Source organism: Gastrolobium bilobum, unplaced genomic scaffold (genome assembly GCF_033153095.1).
Source record: "Gastrolobium bilobum isolate Gb01-03AN ecotype WA unplaced genomic scaffold, APGP_CSIRO_Gbil_v1 utg5573, whole genome shotgun sequence".
Lineage (NCBI taxonomy): Eukaryota > Viridiplantae > Streptophyta > Magnoliopsida > Fabales > Fabaceae > Gastrolobium > Gastrolobium bilobum.
In genome coordinates, this window is record NW_026895721.1 from 90807 (window position 1) to 113113 (window position 22307).

The 22307-nt window shown below is 35.2% G+C and overlaps 1 protein-coding gene across 1 annotated transcript; it reads right to left on the reverse strand.

Annotated features, from left to right (window-relative positions):
• Positions 1-12399: 12399 nt before the first annotated feature.
• On the reverse strand, positions 12400-17337 carry LOC133294341 (protein GET1-like). Its single transcript, XM_061492996.1, has 7 exons — positions 17227-17337; positions 16893-16972; positions 15870-15940; positions 13923-13984; positions 13746-13827; positions 13044-13093; positions 12400-12471 (listed from the first exon to the last, which is right to left on the reverse strand). Exons 1-7 carry the CDS (start codon positions 17335-17337, stop codon positions 12400-12402), a joined length of 528 nt encoding a protein of 175 aa, XP_061348980.1.
• Between the last annotated feature and the right edge of the window lie 4970 nt (positions 17338-22307).

A 22307-nucleotide genomic window follows, 5' to 3' on the forward strand; every position in this document is an offset into this window, starting at 1 on the left:
TGTGATAGTGAAATTCGGGACCTTTGGGGTTGCTTTTGGAGGCCTAACACTAGGTCCATAACTGTTGTACTAAGATTAACCTCAATAAAGAATTATTTCCTTTATCTGTACTAACTTCCTTTTTCTATTACCCTTTTTGGGCCTTGTATAATATGACCCTTTCATATTGGCCATAACAATATGATATAGCATTTACAAGATTAAAATTACTAAAACTCTGGAGTACATAATGAAATAAAGTTGGGCACATGATGAGTTATTGCTCATGGTAAAAATACGTTACTTGTTATCAAAAAAAAAAAAAATACGTTACAAAATTGATATAGATATAAAAGTATTTTTACTAATACACTAATTTAATCTTTATAAATATATATAAAGCATTTTTACTTTCTGGGATCTCCATTCCCTGGTGCAAAGGAAGGAGTGCAATTCTTCTTTGTCATTCTTCGGTATAAAAAGAGTCATTGCAGATGATATATTTAAAATTTTAGACATTCTCATAACATCAATTAATGACAAATTTCATTGCAGTTAAGTCAAACGTGATCTCACATATCTATGCATAGCATTTTCATCAGCAAAAATGATGGCCACTAAAAATTGATTACATACATTACACCTGAGTTTTCCAAACAATGTATTTGAAATCTCACCTTGTTTAATTTTAGTAGTTAGAACATTAATTAATAACAATTATTGCAGGTAAACGGGATAGGATGTACTATTATTGATCATGAGAACATACAATCATACACAAAAGACTACTCATAATAATACCAAAGAGAGGATACTCACTGAAAACTTTCCATTAGACTCTGTCAAGAGTCGTTTCACTTTGTCCGGTTGCAAGCTAATCTCACTTGTGCACACTACAACTTTATAATCAGAAAAACCTTGAGGGTATAACTGTAGCTCTCCTAAAAATTTAAATTGTTAAGTGAAGGAGATTAATTTTATATCTCCAACACATCCAAAAAAATTTATCTATGTTTGCACATTTAGTAGTGGTTGCCCCCGAAATTTATTTTTAAAGGAACTTTGTATCCCCACTTGCGTTCACTTGCACAAGAGTAGATCTATCATATTGTTGATGTATATAAAATGTCAAAAAAAAAAAACACGAGAAAAAGTCAAGAGAAAGCCCTTGCCACCACACCACGGTGCACCGATAAGAGATCTCAGGTTCAACATGGTATTGCATTGTGTTAACCATGCCATATTGAGTACTTCAAAAAAGTAGGTCCGTCAATGTACCAAAGGTTCCCATATGATTTTCTAGTTTTTTGAAGTCCACCAGTGTATCAAAGGTCCGCCACTGTACAAAACATAAACAAAACTTGGTATTTATTTATGGGTTTTATAAGAGTTATGTTGTAGGAAAAGTGATTGTGTTATGTTATAGAGATTCGTTTTGCGTGCCGAAGTTTTTTTTTTTTTGCTGCGGGCCCCACAAAATGTTGTGTGTGTAGGAAACTTTTTGTGGTAATGTTAAATGATAGATGATAAACCCTTTATTTATTTATTTTCAAAAGTTTCTGTCTGCAAGTGTAGACACTTGCTCACAAGTAGGTTCGCCGGTGCTCCAACGCAAGGTAGTTAAAAAAAATGAGATTTTACTTAAAAATGAATGGGAGATAAAAAAAAGTAAAAACTCTAAAAACATAAAAGAACTTTAAATATTGGTAAAAGTATTTTAATGAAAAAAATTCATAAAACTATATTTTGGTAAATCCACATTTTTTTTTTTTTGTAATAAAGAGGGGCAAAAGCCCCAAACAAAACAAAAATTACACGACGCGAGAACTTAAAAGATCTACAGAAGCATCCTGAAGAAGGAGCTCTAACAAAGGAGAAGGAGGAGAATGATAAACAATAAGATTATTATCATCCTCAAAATGCCTAGAAGCAAACCAGTGAGCACATCTGTTATTTTCTCGAAAAGTGTGGACCCAACGAACATCCCAATCTTCAGCAAGCCATTTGTGAATACGGGAAACAACCTGAGAGTTTCTGTGATTATTGCTCCCTTCTTGGATAGTGCTAAGAGCAATTTCTGAGTCACATTCCAACTCCACTCTCCTAGCACCAGTACCCCAGGCCAGCTCTAAGCCTTTGAGGATACCCCAGAGTTCTGCATCAAGAGGATTACAGAACCTAATCTGAAAGAGAAACCACCCAGAAAAGCACCATTGTGATCTCTAGCAAGGCCTCCACAGCTAGCATGCTGCCTAGATAAGGAAGAAGCACCATCTGTGTTAATCTTCAACCGACCAGGTTCAGGACGACACCATTTAGTAGGCTGATGGGCATTAGGGAAGCTGCCAAGAATGCTTCTATTCTTACCTCTAGCTTCAATTAAATGCGCAATAAAATCAGAAATGACACGCTTATCATTGCTTGGCCTTCGGAAACTATCATCATGAATATGATGATTACGCCAATTCCAAAGATTCCAGCAAGTAGTATAGAAAACATCTCTCCAATCAACATGAATTTGATAATTCCAACCCTTACTCACATTTTTGATGAGCCAAGGCTGTAGGTCTAATGTGAAGAAATCGTTGGGGACCCTTCTACCAAACCAATCTATCCACAATCTTTTGGCTTGAGAACAATCTCTAAGGACATGAATAAGAGTTTCTTCACTGTTTGGACAGTTAATGCAAAAATTAGGACCCCCATTCCATTTGCATGTACGACTCATAACTGGAAGCTTATTAAGAAAAGCCAGCCACATCATAGTCTTGATTCTTTCTGGACCCTTCCAGTCCCAAATCTTCTTCCAGGGAACATTCCTTTGAGCATGTTGAAAATTCATCAAGTTCAAGTAGGCAACCTTAACTAAGGAAGAGGACACATGATTCTGACACCAAACTAACTTATCCTCAGTATTATCTTCCAAAGCAACAGGAACGCAAAACACCTTAGAGATTAGCTCATCATTTAAGAATTGCTTCAAATATCGAACATCCCAGGTACCATGCTGAAAGATCTCAGCAAGGGTTCTATGCAATTCCAGATCAGGAATGTGATTAGGAGCTAAATTACAAAGATTATCATCCAGATTCAACCAATTATCCGCCCAGAATTTAATAGTCTCTCCATCACCCACCTTCCATCGAAGACCGGCTAAAAAACTGTTCCAACATTTAGAAAGGTCCCGCCAAAGTTTAGAATCATAAGGCTTAGAGCTTATCTCACGCCTCAAATCTTTACCTCTGCCATACTTGGCTCTCAAAATCTTAACCCAAAGTTCCTCCTTGTCAGTTAAGATTTTCCAAGCCAACTTATGAATATAAGCCTCATTTTGAGTACGCAATTTGATAATACCAAGACCTCCCATTTCCTTCGGCTTATACATTGTGTCCCAAGCCACTAAATGAGCTTTATTAATACCCCAAATGAAGTTTCGTTGAAGTTGTTCAATCTCATCACACACAGAAGTGGGAAGAAGACCATTCTGCATATGAAAAGAGGGAATAACACCAATCACTGATTTAGCCAGAGTGACTCTCCCCGCAAAAGATAAACTTTGATGCTTCCATCCATCAAGTTTCTTACGAACCCGATCCATTAGATCAGCATAATTTGATTTCAAATTTCGCCCTTGCCTGATAAAAGAGCCCAGATATTTACCAATGCTACTGACTCTTTTGAACCCAGAGAGCGCAGAAATTGCATTTGCAGTTGCATCAGATGTATTAGAAGAGAAATAAATGGTAGACTTATGAACACTTATACTTTGACCAGACATTCTGCAAAAAAGATCTAAACACTCCATTATTACCTGCATTTGCTGCACCGAAGCTTCAGAGAAAAGGACAATATCATCTGCAAACATGAGATGGGAGACTGCTGGACCACCTCTACACACTCTGATCGGTTTCCACACACCACTGCCAACCCTTTGAGCAATAAGATGAGATAGCTTTTCAACACATAAGACAAAGATGTATGGGGATAATGGATCACCCTGTCGAATTCCACGTTCAGGAATAATAGTTTCAGACAAGCCCCCATTCACAAGCACTTTGAAACTATTAGTTGTGATAGACGCCATAATGAATTCAACCATCCAAGACGGAAGTTGTATTTCAGAGATAACCTTACGAATAAACGACCAATTCAGCTTATCATAGGCTTTCTCTAAATCAATTTTAATGGCCATAGTACCCGTCTTACCTTTAAACTTTGTCATCGAATGGACAATCTCTTTAGCTGCAATAATGTTATCTCTGAAAAAAAAAGGGAGTAGGAGAAGAAAAGAAGACAACAATCATTCAACACAAAAAAAAAAATGGGTGAGACCTAGGAGAAGAAAGAGAAAGAAAGCAACCTTTTTTGAATAATAACACAAACATATGTAAAAATCAGGAACATAGAAAATATACACACCAGAATTTGATAGTTGGTAGAATGAGCAGCAAACCATAAAAATAGAAGATAAGCTACAAAATAAAGATAAAAAAATTAGAAGAAAATAACTTGATAATCAAAACCCAGAAAGAGCACAGGACGGTATAAAAACAGAGTTAAAGCAAGAATAGAAAGCTAAAGGGTGAAGAAAGTTCTTTTATTTATTATTTATGTTAAAACTTTAGTTTCTACATACTTTATTCATCAAAAGTTAAATAATCCTTATTTTCAAGAATGATTAGCTTCTATAGTCTAACTTATTAAGATATCAGTCTCTAAAGGATGAAAAGCTATAAGTACCGATACTCTAGAAAAAATTATAAGAATCGAAACTTTTAAATATGAGAATTTTATAAATACTAAAATCTACCTTAAACCAAAAAATTTCTAGTGACACTAAATTGAAAAAGATTCTGGTATTTAATTTCCAGACAGAGTAAAATTGTATCGAAAGTGAAGATATAAAGATACATCTATCCAATTTCTTTTTTTTTTTTGGATTCATCCAAGTTCATTTTAAACTTTAAAGTATATCATAATTTTAACTTTTTAACTCATTAAAATTAAAGGATGAGGGTAGAGGTTTTGTTTGTTACGGTGTGATTGCTATCAAACTGTGTTACATATTCGTGTTGCCACAGTGGCATTATTCATTAAGCTGATTCATTGTGTGCCATACGGAAAAGTTGGGGTTTTCATCTTTTCGTTGAAGTTCTCTGCAGAAAGAATATCTTAGGGTTTCTTTGAGAGCTTGTGAGGCATTTTTTAGAGAGTTAGACTAAGAATCTCATCTTGGTTCTCTTGAGAGATTTGATCCTGGTGAGAAGACGAAGCTTTTAATCGGTGTATTGTTGAGAGATTCTACCAACAGTGGTGGAAAAGCTGAACCTGGTGACGTTCCTCTTTGGACAAGAAGAATACATGATAATGAGGAGCTGGACGCATTGGATGAAGATGCTGGCTAATTGATTTGGTGAAGTCCTTCCAGTTATTTTTATGCTGTTGTTTTTCAATCTTTAAATACATGTGATGTATTTGTTCGGGTGTTTTAATTCCTGATGCATTACTGTAGTCTTGCTTATTCTTTCTCTGTTATATGCCTTGTATAAGCTGTATTGGTAGAGTTACATGTTTAGGATCTTGAACTCGTTGTACCTGTTATCTGTTTTCTGAATAAGAGTGCATGCTATAGGGCGTTTGACCCTCACTGGCCAACTTGGATGTAGGAGATTCTTATACAAAGAATTTCTGAACCAAGTATAAATCTCTTGTGTGTTGTTTCTTATGTTTTTTGTTTCTGTTAGTTCGATTAGTGGGCTGATTCTTGGTAGCTCTATACCAAGAATTGTAACAAGTGGTATCAAGAGCTTAGGTTCTTGGTTCCTTTTTTCTTCTGGTTAGTATCTGTTTCTGTTCCGTGTTTTCTGTCTTTTTCCCTCTGGTCCTCGTGCTATCTGCTGTTGGAAGCTGAAGAGGATGGGTATCACCAAGGTTGAGGTGGAGAAGTTTGATGGAAGGGGTGACTTTAACATGTGGAAGATCAAGATGATGGCTGTCTTGGTCCAACAGAAGTGTGAGGATGCTGTTGGTCCTAAAAAGGATCTTCCTAATTCCCTGACACCTAAGGAACTAAAAGACTTAATGGCTTTAGCTCATAGTCTAATTGTTGTAAATCTGTCTGATAGTGTCCTTAGGCGTGTTTATAAGATAACTAATCCTATAGAGCTTTGGGAAAAGCTTAAGGCTCTCTATCAAACTAAATCTGCCCCAAACAAGATGTTTTTGAAGGAGAAATTCTTTTCCTTCAAGATGGATCATTCTAAGTGCCTGGAGGACAATCTTGATGAGTTTAACAAACTCACCTTAGATCTGGATAATGCTGGGGCAACTGCCTCAAATGATGATCAAATTTTGATCCTCTTGAATTCTGTTCCAGATTCTTATAGGGGTGTAAAAGATGCTATAAAATACAGCAAAGGGGGAATGGACTTAGATGAGATAACTGAAGCTTTGAAAGCAAGGGAGGTTGAAATACTCTCCCATAAAAAGTCCCATGCTGAGGGGCTGGTTGTGAAGGGTAAAGGGAACAAGAAGGGAAAATTTAAAAATAAATGGAAGGGAAACAATAATGTATCCCAACCTAACCAGAACACACAAGGTAATAAAAATAAGGAGCAGCCAAAAGGTAAACTTACCTGCTGGTTGTGTCATAAAGAGGGGCATATCAAGAAGAATTGCCCTGAAAATAATAAGGGAGCTGCAAAGGCAGCAACCAAAACTGAGTATGCAAATTTACTTAGTGGGTGTGAGGGTGCTGAAGTCCTTATGGTGTCTAATAAGGGCTTTGAGGCTGAATGGGTTATGGATTCAGGTTGCACTTTTCACATGACTCCTAGGAAGGAGTGGCTTGCTGGTTTAAGGTTCCAAAAGGGTGGAAATGTCCTTATGGGGAATGACCAGGTCTGTCAAATAGAAGGGATTGGGGCTGTCAAGTTTCTAATGGCTGATGGCAGCCATAAAATCCTCAAAGAAGTGAGGTATGTCCCTGACTTGAGGAGAAATTTAATTTCTCTAGGTATGCTTGACTCAAGTGGGCTGTTATTCAAGAGTGAGCAAGGTTCACTCACTGTTCTTAAGGGTAGTGAAATTTTAATGGAAGGAAGGTTGATTAATGGCCTGTATATATTACAGGGCCATGCTATTTCATCCGAAAGCTGTATAACAGCAGCCAAGGATGATGAATCTGTTCTCTGGCATAAGAGAATGGGTCATATTAGCAACCAGGGTCTGTCTGAGTTATGTAAACAAGGCATTATAAGTTCTAAGAAAGTAACTTGTGTTGAATTTTGTGAAAATTGTATTTTAGGAAAAACACACAAGTTACCTTTTCCTAGTTCTTCAAATTTTTCTAAATCTGTCCTTGATTACATACACTCTGATTTGTGGGGATCTCCTAATGTTCCCCCTTCTCTCTCTGGTTGCCATTACTTCCTTTCGGTTGTGGATTCATACTCTAGAAGAGTATGGACCATGTTCTTGAAGCAAAAGGATCAAGCCTTTGATAGCTTCAAGAATTGGAAGACCCTTGTAGAGAATGAAACTGATAAGAAAGTCAAGGTCCTAAGGACTGATAATGGGCTTGAGTTTTGCAATAATCAATTTTTTGATTTTTGCAATGAGCATGGTATTAAGAGGCACAGAACTTGTGCTGAAACACCCCAACAAAATGAGGTGGCTGAAAGGATGAATAGAACCATCCTAAATAAGGTCAGATGTATGCTGGCTGAATCTGGTCTCCCTAAATCTTTTTGGGCTGAGGCTGTTTCCACAGCCTGTTACCTTATAAATAGGAGCCCATCCACTGTTATAGGTCTTAAAACCCCTATGGAGCTTTGGTCTAGTAAGCCACCAAGTCTAGGACACTTAAAACCATTTGGTTGTCTTGCATACATGCATGTAAAACAAGATAAGTTGAGTCCTAGAGCTGTTAAATCTGTCTTTGTTGGTTATCCTTCAGGTGTTAAGGGATATAAGCTATGACTCATAGCTGAAAGGAAGTGTGTCATAAGTAGAGATGTGATTTTCGAAGAAAACACATTCTATAAAGACATATCCAAGATTAGTGACAAAGAGCATCCTCCTAGGACTGTTGAGTTGGAGGTGGAGCTGCCCAACAACACTGGGAAGCAACATGATGTGGCTGAAAATGAACAACAGCACACTGTTGCTGAAGTTCAAGATGATGGGAATGACATTCCCATTGAGGAGCATGATGTGAAAGTGGATAGAGATAATCTAGAGGATTATTTGCTATCTAGGGATAGGACTAGGAGGAATATAAGACCTCCAAGTCGTTTTGCTCATGCAGATGTCATTGCATTTGCACTCCAAGTAGGAGATATGCTGGAGTTTAATGAACCCAGCTCATACCAAGAGGCTATGAGGCTGGATTCTAAAATTCATTGGCTAAAAGCCATGAAGGAAGAGATGGAGTCTCTTGAGAAAAATAAGACTTGGGTTTTGGTGGAGCGTCCAAAGAACAAGAAGGTAATTGGATGCAAGTGGATTTTTAAAAGGAAGCCAGAAATCCCAGGTGTTGAAGCTGCCAGGTTTAAGGCAAGGGTTGTTGCTAAGGGTTTTTTACAAGTTGAGGGGGTTGACTACAATGAAATTTTTTTCCCTGTTGTGAAACATGTTTCTATTAGGCTCATTCTTTCAGTTGTTGCAATTCATGATTTAGAATTGGAACAATTGGATGTCAAGACTGCCTTCTTGCATGGCAGCCTTGAAGAGCTCATATTCATGGAACAACCCGAAGGATTTATAAAAAAGGGGGTTGAGAACAAAGTGTGCCTTTTGAAAAGGTCTCTTTATGGGTTAAAACAAGCCCCTAGGCAGTGGTATAAGAGGTTTGATGATTTTGTTTTGTCCAAAGGCTTTAATAGGAGTAGTTTTGATCATTGTGTGTACTTTAAACAATTGCATGATGACTGTTTTATCTACTTGTTGATTTATGTTGATGACATGTTAATTGCATCTAAGGACATAAATGAAATTAATAATCTGAAATCTGTTGAAAAAGGAATTTGAGATGAAATTCCTTGGTCCAGCCAAGAGGATACTTGGCATGGACATTACAAGGACTAGAGATGAGAGGAAATTGACTCTCTCTCAATCTGAGTATGTGAAAAAGGTCTTAAAGACCTTTGACATGTACCTGGCCAAACCTGTAAGTGTTCCCCTTGCTGGTCACTTCAGGTTGAAGGCTGTAGATGGTGAGTTAGCCTCGGATGAGGCTTCCTTTATGTGCAATATTCCATATTCTAATGCTGTTGGATGCCTAATGTATGCCATGATAGGTTCTAGGCTTGATATTGCATATGGTGTCAGTGTAGTAAGTAGATACATAAGTAAACCATCTAAGGAACATTGGAATGCTGTGAAATGGTTGCTTAGATACCTTAGTGGCTCTGTTGATTGCTGCATTCATTATACTGCTGAAAACTCAGTTAATTGTGATATTACTGGTTATTGTGACTCTGACTATGTTGCTGATCTTGATAAAAGAAGGTCTCTAACTGGTTTTGTTTTTTGTGTGGGAGGAAATGTGGTGAGCTGGAAGGCAAGCTTGAAACACATTGTGGCACTCTCCACAACTGAAGCAGAGTATGTGGCTCTCACAGAAGCTGTCAAGGAGGCAATGTGGCTACATGGAATTGTCTCTGAGTTGGGTCTAGGTAAGGACCCTCCTAAGGTATTTTCCGATTCACAATCTGCCATACACTTGTCCAAAAATGGTGCATACCATGAAAGGACCAAACATATAGATGTTAGGTTGCATTTCATAAGGGAAATAATTAGTAATGGTCAGGTTAGTGTGAATAAAATATCAACTGAAATTAATCCTGCAGATATTTTGACTAAGACTGTTCCTCTTAGTAAATTTAGGGAGGCTCTAAATTTGCTAAAAATAAAACCTCCCTAAATTGCATGCATAACATAGGCCTTGGGTTAAACGCCATAAAACTTTGGTGTGCATTTTTTGTTCTGTTTAGTAAATAGGTGGAGATTTGTTATGTTTATTTTCCTAAACACATATATTTTTCATACTTGACTGATACTGCCATTTGGTATTAGTCTCATTTGATATATGTTTGTGGGCCATTGGCTTCATTATGTTTACTTTCTCTCTACGGCCCAAATTGATTACCCTTGCTGGCTATTAGCATTTAGCACCAACATACAAAACGCATCGTTTTGTTTGTTACGGTGTGATTGCTATCAAACTGTGATACATATTCGTGTTGCCACAGTGGCATTATTCATTAAGCTGATTCATTGTGTGCCATACGGAAAAGTTGGGGTTTTCATCTTTTCGTTGAAGTTCTCTGCAGAAAGAATATCTTAGGGTTTCTTTGAGAGCTTGTGAGGCATTTTTGAGAGAGTTAGACTAAGAATCTCATCTTGGTTCTCTTGAGAGATTTGATCCTGGTGAGAAGACGAAGCTTTTAATCGGTGTATTGTTGAGAGATTCTACCAACAGTGGTGGAAAGGCTGAACCTGGTGACGTTCCTCTTTGGACAAGAAGAACACATGACAATGAGGAGCTGGACGCATTGGATGAAGATGCTGGCTAATTGATTTGGTGAAGTCCTTCCAGTTATTTTTTTATGTTGTTGTTTTCAATCTTTAAATACATGTGATGTATTTGTTCGGGTGTTTTAATTCCTGATGCATTACTGTAGCCTTGCTTATTCTTTCTCTGTTATATGCCTTGTGTAAGCTGTATTGGTAGAGTTACATGTTTAGGATCTTGGACTCGTTGTACCTGTTATCTGTTTTCTGAATAAGAGTGCATGCTAGAGGGCGTTTGACCCTCACTGGCCAACTTGGATGTAGGAAATTCTTATACAAAGAATTTCTGAACCAAGTATAAATCTCTTGTGTGTTGTCTCTTATGTTTTCTGTTTCTGTTAGTTCGATTAGTGGGCTGATTCTTGGTAGCTCTATACCAAGAATTGTAACGTTCTCACTTGCTATATTGCTCCTAGACTTCCTTCTTTTCTTATCTTAAGAAAGAGAAAACTCTTTGATACTACTACTAGTACATTCATGGATATGTCTTTTGTCTAAGCTAGTAGTTATATATGTGTGTTAGACTTCCAATTACTTTAGAAGCACAATTCTCTAAGCTTTTTTTTTTTTTTTTTAATTTACGTTCTTTATGATAAACGACTGTCGTAGGCTCCAAGAACCTCACGGCAAAGGTTAGTAAAAGGACGTGCACATGCTAATGCAATTTCTCAGCAAGCTTTAATTGCTTACTGGCAAAGTATTGTGAACAGCTTAAACAAAGATAATGAAAGCAAATTATGAGTTCTAAAGTTTCATATTGAATGTTTGTATTTCCGTTGTTGTTTGAGTATGATCTTAATTAAATAAGTTCTGGCTTATAAGTGCCCCCTTCTTGGTCCGTAAAGTGTTCACTCAAATATTTTCTTTCTTTCATTAATGTTCAATTATTCAACAGGTAATCTCTCTCTCTCTCTCTCTCTCTCTCTCTCTGTGTGTGTGTGTTTGAGAGAGAGAGATACAACCCAGGACACAAGAATGAAAGAGTTGGAGGCAAAGCAGTTGGTTAGAGTTGGAGAGTTAGATAGGTGGTTAAGAGTAGTTGGTTACAGAATTGGGTAGGTGGTTGACATTCAATCACCAGTTATGACACGCAGTGTGTCTACATACGTAAGTTAGTTTTGCTGATTTTGGAGATATTGATCTGTTTATGGTATTTTTCTAGCTGAATATGCGCATCTTTTGCGCAACTTCCAAAGAGAAACATGTATCAATGTGATAAATCTGTAACATGGGAACACTTATCCTGATTATGCAGGCTATAAAAAACATGAGAGCAATGATGTCTGAGGACTCTAACAACGCTGTCAGCGGTTCTTTCCTATTTGATGATGACTGTAGGTATGGTATAAACTTAAGCAAACAATTTAATATTTCTTTTCCTGTCTTGGTCTTAGCTGCTGCTTTAAGTTGAACTATGAACCGTAAAACTACAACCTCAACTTGTAATACATGTTGCCGTTAGTATGATAAGATAAATGGATAATTGATCCATGCCAGAAGATGTCTCAAGTGAATTGTTGAACTTCCTATCATTTCCCTTCAGTATCTATGATTTGATCTTTTTGAACTTGAACAGGTTGCATCTCTAATTTCTTTTTCTCCTTGAGAATTACCTGCCTAGGCATTACATCTAACAGAAAGCTTCCCCCATTCCACACTGCTAAAATTGGAATACTTAAGTTACAACTGAATCACTGATTAGCCAGACTGAGGAGAAAAATATAAGAACAATTTTCTTATAAATGTAACATATAGTAAGCATTAACATCTTGTTCATTGCACCTTAAAACCAAGATTCCAAGCAACTAGCAATTTTCGTTATTGCACGATGAAAATCATGACTATCTATCTGCTATAAGCTCGACGGACAAATCTGCAAACCCTGGCAGATACTATTAACCAAGATATTACTCCAATCTGTAATGATGAAAAGAGACAATTAGAAACAACTCTCAATATTCAAAAAAACTAGAATGCTGCAGACAATTGTGAGAATTTACCAATTTAATTAAGAGGATCAAAACAAAAATTTGAGAGGTGAAGTAGCAAAAAGTTAGTGAAGAATGATTAAAATCACATGTCTGTAAAAGCAGGTTAAAATTGTTTACATTGGGCTAAAATATAAGAATCTCGTAGGATTCAGATGACATTCGAGTTTTGTTAAATGGTTTAACATTAATATAACGGATTTAATTTTATTTTTTTAACGATGAGAATGTTCTTCGGTAAATTTTGTCATCAACTGTGATTAATGATATTTAGGATGATTAATTCCTTTAAAACTCAATTCAAATCGAAATTTGATTAATAAAAGCAATATGCAAACTTCTTGAATCATTAAACTAATCTATTTAGATTAAATATAAGGGGTTTTTTTTTTTTTTTTTTTTTTTATAAGAATATAAGGGTTAATCATGGCACTTGCATGACTCGCCCAAAAAATATTATGGCAATCACATGTCTAAGTAAAGATAGAAGCATTTACTTACCATAACATCGTTGCTGTGAACTCCTCCAGATTTCCAAGATAAAAATCTCCCTGCAAAGAGTGTAAAATGCTAAAATATTTAGAGTTGGAAACAAAGAAGAGGGATATTCTTACTACCAAAATTTTCTACTACTAACTCACTACTTATTTAATCACTATTGGATCAACATTTTCTCTTTTTTCAAAAACTTTTTAGCATTCTTTCTCTTTGATTCAATGGTGATTAGATAGGTAATAAGTTAGTAGTCAAAAATTTTAGTAGTAAGAATATCCTCCCACCGAAACAAAAGCTTATCGTTTTCCTCTTTCTCCCGTAACAAGAGGCAATGAGACTCACTTGTCTATTCGGCCTTTCATTTGGAAATAGTAAAAAAAAAAAATCCAAGAAAATAAGATAAGCTGTTTTTTTATCGCATGCTAATAAATCCATATGAGCGAGATGATTTATGGTGTAACCTAGTAATTAAAATTAAGTATAGTAACCAAATAATGGTAGTTCAATTGGTGCATAAGAGCTGAGCTGGTGAGGGTGAGAATATGTGTTCAATTTTTTCAAATACCATTTTTGGGAGAGGTTTAAAATCTTAATACTGAACTCTTCCCGAACTCTGGATTAGTCCATAGAAAACCTATAGGATTACGGGAAATAATCTCAAAAAAAAAAAAAAACAATTAAAGTATCAAATAATCATAATTGCATTACCAAATGGTTGCACAAGTTGCTGAGATATGCCAGCCACAGGAACACGCCAGAACCAGATAATCAGAAATCCATATGTTAAATACTACAGGGCAACATAGGAAAAAGTAACTCATATTATATATAAGCCTCCACAAAGAAAATCTGTAAACTTAAAAAGAATGTTATATCTGTAGATACCTTTGAGGCGAGCAGCATTTTCGTATACAAAGCGGTACTATCTTTGTGATTTAAATTTTGATCTGCAGATTAGTTTAAACAATAATTCTTACGAACTCGTGGGTAAAGAAAATCAATTGTTAATTAATTAATTAACCAGTAGAATAAAAATAAGGATATGAAAAATGAAGATAAATATAATATGAGGAGGGTTAAATTGACAAAAAAAAATTTATAAACTTACAAATTATATTATGTCTTATTGGTAAGACTTCGTTCAAAAGTGTCTTACGTATAAAATATAATGTAGTTTGAAAGAATTTATAAACAAAAAATTTATAAATATAATCTTTCCGTATAATATTTATGGAGAGAGAAAAAATGCAGCGAAAAAATGTTTCTTGCACAAACAGTGGACAAACTAATCACGAAATGCAGCAAGTAATTCTTGCTTAAACAGTGTCTACTTTAACCACTTTATTCAATATACTAAATAAGGAATTTAACCTCATTAAAATATACTCCTCTCTAAAAATATATTTAATTACACTTATATCTCAAGCACCTTAATTAAAATTGAACTAAATTTTCTTCTTTACTGTTTTGGTTTTAATCTAATATTATTAATCTACTCAGCATCTTATAACAAGGTGAAAAAAAAGAAAAAAAAATATTGAGTTTAAAAATAAATCTTTCATAGATGCAGACAATATATTTAGTTATTTACCAGCTAAATTTAGATGACCATGTTTAGTAAAATTTGTTAGTGTCTTGTCATCTTTGGTTATTATATGGTGGCTTTTTCACCCTTTTGCCCCTTATTAATTAATTAATTACTATTTTGCCCCTGATTCGAAACTATTTATCAATCTGTCCCTCTTTAGTCGACTACCTTGCATTTTTAATCGACTAAACTAGGGCTGGCAATATGGGCCAGCCCGCCCCGGCCCGTCACTAGCCCGCCCAAAATGGGCTGGCCCGCCCCGGCCCGTTTTGACAAAATGGGTTGAATTGAGTAACCCGGCCCGTTTTATGAGTGGGCTGGCGGGCTACGGGCCAGCCCGCCTAAAATAAAAAAAATATAAAAATAAAATAAAAAAAATTAAATTCTATATAAAATCACATAAAAAAATCTGCATAAAAGCATACAAAAATCTACATAAAATCCTAATGTGCTTATGAAACCAAGAAGATCAGTGTTTAATAATCTGCATATAAATATGCATCTTTCAATCCAAAAATAATAATAAAAAAAAATCATATCAGGATAAAATAGAGTAACAAAACAAGTAATAAAGTGTTGTATGAGCAGTCCACAACAATTCAAAAAAGCCACTTGCATGCAGAGAAATCTAAGATACGGAGCTACATAACAATTGGGTAACCTAAAAAAAAAAAAAAAAAAGGACTTGGCGGGCTGACCCATATGGGCTGGCGGGTTTGGCGGGGCGGGTTTGGCGGGCTGGTGGGTTGAAAAACTCAACCCAGCCCGCCCCATTTAACAGGCGGGGCGGGCTCAGCCCATTTTGCCGGCCCTAGACTAAACGGTTGTTGGGAGATTTAATCGACTAAATCTCCCTACTTAATCGATTAAAATCATACTGACTTATTTTTTTTTGTCAAATATGAAGATTTAGTCGACTAAATAGGGAGATTTAGTCGACTAAATCTCCCAGCAGCCATTTTTGGTCTGTTTTGACCATTTAGTCGATTAAAAATTCAAGGTAGTCGACTAAAGAGGGGCAGATTGATAAATAGTTTTGAATCAGGGGCAAAATCGTTATTAATTAATTAATAAGGAGCAAAGGGGTGAAAAAGCCACTATATGGTGGTTGCAAAGTTCAAAAACACACACACACACATCATGTTTGTCTAGAAAGTGTTGCTTTGAAATCTGTCAGTCTGCACTACATTGCATATAATACAATATGTAAAAGTAAAACAGCTTCCGACAGGAAATAAACTCACACTTTGCAATTTCCCTCTCCTTGGCAGCTGCTAGTCTTCTGAGTTTTGCTGCTTGTGCAAAGGTTGATGGCCTGAGAGGACAAAGAAGTGACCCATACGCTCTCTCTCTCTCTTACACACACATACACAAATATAATACATACGTACATACATTTCCAATCACATCTTACAATCATCTATTTTTCAGTGATTTCTAACCATGTTAATTTCTCTATACCAGGAAGGGAATTTGCATCTTTATTCTACATGTCTGAACACGGCCAAAATTTTCTTATTAGTTTATTTTGCTTCTAATAGAAATTGACTTCAATGTTTGAGTGAATACTTAACATTCCTTACCAATACTTCTCTGTAGCACATCTACTTCAATATTTTCATTCCCAAAACTCTTTTATTTAGACATGTAATTTTACTGCCAAAAGTCTATATAACACATGTAATAATGGACTTTTTGACAAAATTGTAGATTTACCCTTTAATTTCCAATGACCAAACATACTCACTTTTATCAATCCTATATAATTTAATTGGTTATGTTGAAACGGAGAATATGTTTCATATTGCATGAGATGATTTTGTTTCATTCAACACATAAAAATATAGATGGAACCCACTAAGAAGAAGAAAGAGAAAGGAAAAAAGTAGATTTCACTTATTTTTTATGTGTGCATGAGACAAAATTATCTCATGCAACATCTTAAACATATTTCCCTTTTCAAATATAGAAAAACTCAAGATCCAAAAGGATGATGCCCTGTTATAGTTAGTCATATCTTGCCACTCATTGTTGACCAAATCCTTATTCCTTCTCCTCATAATTCGTATTGTATTGGAAGGCCAAATAAAACAAAAAGTATAGCACATAGCAATATGCTCGAGCAAAGAAAGCTCATCGAATGATAACATTTGCTCAAAAGAAAGTGGAGGATGTTTTTCGAAGTAAACAACAAAAAAAAAAAAAAAAAAATCATAACCCATGTACGAGTAGTAGGAGATATTGGTTAATGCAAATGAGTTACTCACTGCGACAATAAGCTTGCCTCCTTCAAGAGGTGTTTTATTTCTCCACGCAACTGAATTTCTTTTTCATTATCGGATCCGCTCTGTAGAAAAATCATATGACTAAAAGAAATTACTATTATCACAATCTCAAGTTGTTATGTTCCTATACGTATACATGCTACAATAATTTCTTTTCTTGATTAGTGGAGAGATCCTAGGTGAGATTGAAAAATCCTTAATTATTAAAAAAAATGAAATATCTTTTTCAATCCTTTGATTAGTTTATCGTGGAAAAATTTAGATTCACAGATGGAATTCATAAGCATGATTACAATGATTAACATTAGAATGATACCTTCTTCAAGTGATCGAGCCAAAGGTATGCACATTGAAAAGCAGCAACGATCAGAAATATGAGAGGAGCTGCTAACGACTTTTGATGCTCCTGGTTTGCTTCGTCTTCCATAATTCACTCTCCTTCTCCGTGATTCAAGTTTAAGGAAGATCAATATGCAGAAAGGATATCGATACGTGTGTTATATGTTAGTTATTGCTTTTCTTCTTTTTTATCTTTATGGGAAAAAAAGGAAAATCATTAAGGGCTTGTTTGATTTCTATTGTGGAAAACAATTTTTTAATTTTAAAAATAAAAAATACATACTTGACACTTTATGTTTTGTTAGAGAACACCTTCAAGCAAGGTGTTTTTATTCTACTTTTTTGGATCTTGTTTTGAAAAAAATAAAAAATAGAAAAATACGGAGAAGAGCTAGTTTTCATTAAGGAAAAGAAAAGTTTGTCATTTAAAATAACACAACTTCGTTTCATTTTAAATGAAATGACATAGTTTTGATGTATATTTGGAAAGAAAATGTAAAAAACAACCAATAATTATGCATCAAAATAATATTGTTTAATCTAAAATAACATAAAATTATATCCTTTTAAAATGACAAATATTTTGCCCTTTTCGATTACAAAAGTGTAAATAAAAGACACTTTTGCAAATCCTTCTTTGTGTCAGCAACAGTTTGATACATAGGCTCAGAAGCTTTATGTTACACCCTTTGCTGAGAGGATCTCTTTTAAGGAAAAACAAGTTCTTCACAATTCCTTGAATCTCTTGATCTTCTTATTCCTTTCTATGCCAATCCAGAAACGGTTAGGATCATCCTTCCCCAACAGATAGTGCTCTATTATAACATATACCATAAACAAAAGAGGAGAGGAAGCTGTGCATTTCTTCAAGGACATGGTTGAAACTGGATAAGCATGTATCATCGGCTTGTGTTGAAATCTTAATTACAGGACAAGTATCTTAATTGGTCATGACCTTCTAAAATTTTTTAGTTTGCTCTTCGGTTTGAATGTATTCGAATTCTAAATAAAATCAAATTAAATGTATTTAATTTTTTAATCATGTCAATCAAATTAAATAAATTCAAAATTTGGGGAGAATATACTTACCATCATCACTGTTACTAATTTCTAAACAAGCACAATGTTTTCATATTAATTTCTTCCTCTGATTTCATTTTTTCTTTCTTTCTTTTTTGTTTCTTGTTCATATGTGGTCTAATGTTTGATGGGAAAAACACCATTTTAAAATTTTTGAGCAAAAGAATTGCCCAATTAAAGTTGATTGGATAAATTTTTCCAAAGTAATGCAGTCAAACATGTCACATATGCTTACGGAACTAGTCTCGTCACTGACACTGACGGGATTTGTGCCACGTCAGCGCCACGTAGGCAGTTTTGTTACCATAAAACTTCATAAGACTATAACTTGTGACTCAGGTATCCAAATCAGATAATTTTTTTTTATTTCACATAACTTTTTGAGATCTACGCAATGACATCTCATTTAACATATTTTATCTCTCACAAACATAATTTGAATTGGTAACAATTGTACCACAATCACGCGTTTAAATCCAGAATATCTTCAAACTATGTTTATGGGAGATAAAATGTCAAATTAGGTGTCATTGCGTAGATCTCGAAAATTTATGTGAAATCAAAAAAAAAAATCATCTGATTTGGATACCCGAGTCACAAGTTATGACCTTCCGAAGTTTTACGATAATAGGACTGTCTACGTGGCGCTGACGTGACACGAGTCCCGTCAGTGTCAGTGACGGGACTAATCCCGTCAGCATCTGTGACATGTTTGACTGCATTACTTTAGAAAAACTTATCCAATCAGCTTTAACTGAGCAATTCTTTTGCTCAAAATTTTTAAAATGGTGCTTTAGCCAATATTTAATGTTTCTTCCAAATGAACATTGTGTTCTGCAATTGCAAGCATCAATGGCATTGTATATTTAACTATATAATCAAGGCCCACAAATGCCCACGAAAATTGAGGTAAAAACTTCTTATATAAGCCAAATAACCTAGAAGTTATTTAGGTTATATTAAAAATATATTTACTTTTAAAATATATTTTAACAATTAACTGAAAAGAAACAAATTTTTTTTTTGGTAATCTGCTAGAGAGTAGAGATAGCCCCACAGAAACTAAATTAAATTAACTTTGCGAAAAGAACAAACATGAGAAAAGTCTGCTAGATACAACAACCAAATACTAGGGGGGAGAATGGAAAACACATAGATTATTTTCCATTGGATGATCCAGTGGGAATTTAGATAACCAATTTGCGCAGCCATTGCTCTCTCTGTAGGTATGAGTAAGATGAACCTCCCAATCTTTTGCTAACCATGCTCGAATGCGAGTCAGTAATCGCGACTCTCGAGCTGCTCCTCCATCTTTGGTGAGCAAAGTGATAACAGATTTTGAATCACTTTCTAAAATAATATTCCTCCAACCTTCTTCCCAAGCCAGTTCTAAACCTTTAAGAACGCCCCAAAGTTCAGCTGTAAATGCTGAACATTGACCAATATGGTATGCAAATCCATGAAGCCAATTACCTGATGCATCCCTAAGCACTCCACCACAATCAGCTCCACCATATGGTCTCCTAGATGCCCCATCTGTGTTGATTTTTATCCAACCCACGTCTGGAGGATTCCAACCAACCGAAATGAATGTAAGAGCCCTTGTAGTCTTGAAGCCTTGTTTCATTTTCCAGCAATCAGAGAATTCCCAAACCTTAAGCTTAATTGTTTGGGCTTTGTAGGCATGCTCATTTGTCTCATTACTGTGAACAATTGAATTTCTCCAAGTCCAAGCCATCCACACCGCCACTGCAAAAATTAAAGCCCATGGAGCATTGAATCTCACATAGATAAATTAAAATATGTTTGATAACAAGTTCTATTTTTATTCCGAGAATGAGAATTGTGTTTGATAACACAACAAATAATATAATAAAAAATAATTCTTATTAAACATAAAAAATTGGATCATCATTTTCCTTTCTATATGGTGGTGGTGGCGGTAGTGGTGGCGATGTCGTGGTGATGGTGATGACATGGTGGTGGTGGTAATGGTGGTGATATAGTAGTGGTGGCGATAGTGGTAGCGGTGACAGCAGTGACTGCGACGATGGTGGTGGTGGTAGCGATGGTGGTGGTGATGGCAGTGACTGCGGTGGTGGTGTCAATGGCTGCGGTGGGGGTGGTGGTGATGATGGCAATGGCTGCGGCAGTGGCAGTGATGGTGGTAGTGGTAGCAGTGGTGACAGCAATGGCTGCGACGGTGGCGATGGTGGCGACAATGGTGGTGATGGTGACAACAGTGACTGCGACGATGGTGGTGATGGTGGTAATGGTAGCGGTGGTGGTAATGGTGGCAATGGTGGTGGCGACAATGGTGGTGGTGGTGGTGATGGTTGCAATAGTGATGTCAATGGTTGTGGCGGTGGTGATGTATGTGACTGCGGCAGTGATGATGGCAGTGGTTGCGACGATGGTGGTGGTGGTGGCGACAATGGTAGTGGTGACAATGGTAGTGGCGACAATGGCTTCGATGATGGTTGTGGTGGTTGGTTGCGTTGGTGGTGGCGGTGGCAGTAGCATGGTGGTAGTGATGGGTGGAGCGGAGGTGATGGTGGTAGTGGCATCGTGGTAGTGGTGGTGGTGACGACGATAGCGGCGACGATGGTGGCGGTGATCGTGTCAGGATGATGGTGGTGGTGGTGATGATGGTAAAGGTCGAGAGTGATTGAGAGAGATAAGTTTTTCTCATTTTGTGCCCGGGAACAAAAAAATAGAAATTTTTCTATTTGTTTTCTGTTCCCCAGCACAAAAAATAAATCGGTTTTACCAAACGAGTTTTTTTATCCATTTTTGTTCTCGGGAATAAAAATTAAAAAAAAAATTAATTTCAGGAAGATTATCATTCACACCCTAACTTATTCAAGTAGTAATAGCCAACTAATATAAATGGAACTACATGTCTTCACAACATAAACTACAAAATCTAGTGGTCAATAATTGAAATGCAGTACATAAACCAAGGGAAGGCTGCCTACTATAGATCCACATAATGAGTCTAAGCTTCCTTAAACCCTCAGTGCAGTGAAAGCTTTTTAGCATCTTGTTGCCCTTTCTGATAGGAAAGTTATAGAAATTTAAATAACTGCTATGGATAAGTTTAGTGTGTGTTCTTTTAAAGGATATAAATTGTGTCTTTTATTTTTTTATTCTATGTGTTTCCGATAGTACATAATTATAATATAAAAAGTTGTTTTTTTTCACTTTCCATGTCAGCTGATGTGATTGAAGAAAGAGAAAAAAATAACTTTTCATGTTATAACTATGTATTACCGGGAGTACATAGCGTAAAAAAACTAAAAAGACATAACTTATATCTTTTTAAAGCACAAATAATTTTCCCGCTCAGGATATATATATATATATATATATATATATATATATATATATATATATATATAGGGAAAAATATTTCTCTAGCAGTTTGAGATAAGTTTATCTCCGGCTACCCCAAAACTACGTCGTTTTATTTATTTATTTTCTTATATTAATTGATTCACCTTTGAATGGTTATGATTCCATTTTTCTTTCTCTTCATTTATCACTCATTGATCCATCTTTGTACGGTTATGATTTAGTAGCCGGAGATAAGATTATCTCAAGCAGCTTGAGAAACGATAAGCCCATATATATATATATATATATATATATATATATATATATATATATATATATATATATATATATATATATATATATATATATATATATATATATATATATATATATATATATATATATATATATATATATATATATATATATATATATATATATATATATATATATATATATATATATATATATATATATATATATATATATATATATATATATATATATATATATATATATATATATATATATATATATATATATATATATATATATATATATATATATATATATATATATATATATATATATATATATATATATATATATATATATATATATATATATATATATATATATATA